The sequence below is a fragment of the Vombatus ursinus genome, unplaced genomic scaffold (genome assembly GCF_900497805.2).
Source record: "Vombatus ursinus unplaced genomic scaffold, bare-nosed wombat genome assembly UNPS02014798.1, whole genome shotgun sequence".
NCBI lineage: Eukaryota > Metazoa > Chordata > Mammalia > Diprotodontia > Vombatidae > Vombatus > Vombatus ursinus.
The window spans coordinates 56,090,369-56,092,603 of NW_020954576.1; the positions used below are offsets into that span (position 1 = coordinate 56,090,369).

The 2,235-nt window shown below is 52.0% G+C and overlaps 1 protein-coding gene across 4 annotated transcripts in view; it reads left to right on the plus strand.

The window, feature by feature from the left end:
- Positions 1-2,221, plus strand: part of LOC114049679 (DENN domain-containing protein 4B) — a 14,873-nt gene extending 12,652 nt beyond the window's left edge. For all 4 annotated transcript variants that reach the window (XM_027871000.1, XM_027870997.1, XM_027870998.1 and 1 more), the window contains 4 exons: positions 210-327; positions 465-630; positions 977-1,041; positions 1,277-2,221. In XM_027871000.1, coding sequence (XP_027726801.1) covers positions 210-327; positions 465-630; positions 977-1,041; positions 1,277-1,422 — 495 coding nt within the window. In that variant the 3' untranslated portion in view covers positions 1,423-2,221. The remainder of the gene's footprint in view (positions 1-209; positions 328-464; positions 631-976; positions 1,042-1,276) is intronic.
- Positions 2,222-2,235: the final 14 nt, after the last annotated feature.

Consider the following 2,235-nt stretch of genomic DNA (forward strand, 5'->3'; position numbering starts at 1 on the left):
AGTGCCCCTACAAGGCCCTGGATTCCTGTCTCTTTGCTCCTCTATTTTCTTGTCATCTTTTGCTTCCTTATCTTCTTCCATCTCTGTCTTCCTATTACTTCATCTCAAACCCTCAAACTACTGCCTACTCCTTTTGTCTCCATCCCCCACCTCCCATCCCTCTGCCCCTGTCTTCTAGGCCCAGCTCTAACCCTCCCCCCAACCCCCAGGCCCCATCCTCTTGGCTGCCTTCAGAACCGGCTATGGTGCAGATACGACTGCTATGGGATGTGCTGACCCCTGACCCTGACAGTTGTCCTCCCCTCTACGTCCTTTGGAGGGCTCACAGTGAGTTTGAGGCCTGAGCAGAGCCGGGGTGGGGGGTGGGGGGAGTTGTTTGGAGGTTGGGGCACATGGCCAGGGAGGGTCTTTTCCCCTGCAGAAGAACCTGTGATCCCGGCCTCCCTTTCTCCCTCTCCTACTAGGCCAGGTCCCTCATCGGGTGACATGGCCAGGCACAGCACCTGCACCTCTGAATCTTGCTCTGCTGGAGACTGTGCTTCTCCACGTAGGGTTAAATGAAGTACATAAAGCTGTGGCACTTCTCCTGGACACACTAGGCTCCCCACCTGGGGGCCTGCACCTCCAGCGGTAACCCTCCTTTTTCTGTTGGAATGCCTACACCCTGTCCATTAGGATATCCAGAGACTCCTTCTTAGGTCCTCCCACTCTATTTTCCCCAAAACTTCTCCATCTCTAGATAGTTCTCATAGAATCATGAGCTCAAGAGTTGGAATGACCCAACTAATCCAACCCCTTCATCTCCAGACCCCTAGAGGGCAAGCATGACTGAGGTCACACAGGGAGGCGGCAGAGATGAGACTCCACCCGGCTCCTCATTCCGCAGAAATAGAGCCCATCTTCACTACAGGCTTGTTTTTCCTGGGCAGCTACCCCTTCTTCCCTGCTCATTCACCTTTAACTTTTCTACCTTCAGAAGCATCTACCGAGAGATTCTCTTCTTGACAATGGCTGCACTGGGCAAGGACCATATGGATATAGGTATGGAGGAAAGAAAGAAGGTAGATAGGGAGAGGGAGCTGGGAACCTTGCTTGGTTGAAAATCTCTGCACTGTGATGGTGCTTCAAAGTCATAATGTTGGGATTAGTGAAACTCTAGGTTCCAGACATGCTGATGGGGTGTTTTGGGGATAGGATGAGGGCTGTAATTCCCCACCAACATTAGGTGTTTTGTTCACCTCTTCACACACCACCTTTTGCTCCTTTCCTTTGCCAGCGGCCTTTGACAAGAAGTACAAGGCAGCCTTCAATAAGCTGGCGAGCAGCTTGGGCAAGGAGGAGTTGCGTCGGCGGCGGGCACAGATGCCCACCCTGAAGGCCATCGACTGTCGCAAGTGTTTTGGGGCACCTTTGGAATGCTAGGACCTCTGGGCCTCTTATCCCAGCCTAGGGGACAGAGGAATCTCTGAGTAATGTCTTTCCTCTGATCCCTAAGGTTAGGGAGAATGCCAGGCTGATTGCCCAGTCTGTGGGCATTGATTGAGGCAGGAGAGGTCACTGATACCAAAAGTCACAACTCCTCTTGTTTCTGACCCGCTTTTCTTGTGCTGATGTGGGAGGAGAGTTAGCACAGCTCTGCTTCTCCTGCCCTCCACAAATCCAGGTGCGTCCCTCCAAGGCACCCCTAGATCCATGCCCACCTGTCATTTTAGAAGTTTTTGTTTTAAAAAACAACTGGAAAGATACAGAACTGCTGAGCCTCTGCCTTGGTCCTGGGGAGGGGGGCTGTTGTCACCTTCCCTTCCAGGTCAGAAATGCTCCCCTTCCCACTTGGGCCCATCCCCACCCCTGCCTTCTGCCTCAGTATTGATATTTTATTTTATATTATTTATTCTGGAGCCACAACAGCTGCCTCGATTTTGGGGTCCCTGTTAAGATTGGAAAGGTGGGGAGCTGAAACTCCTGGACCCTGTAGTTGTATCCCTCCCCCCCTTTCCCTAAGAGAATGAGAACTCAGGGAGGCAGAAGCTTGGTTTCCCCACAAACATTTTACATCCCCACTTTCAGCCCCAGGACTTGGGGTATTCTTCCCTGCTTTCCCTTACCCCCTTCCCTTCTTCCCGGGGCTGCTTCTCCCAGCCAGGGCCCTGATCTGTGCAATAACGATTGTCTTTGAGGTTTTGTTGGATGTAAATACAGTAAAAGCTGCTTCTCTCTTTTCTTTGCCGTCTCCTC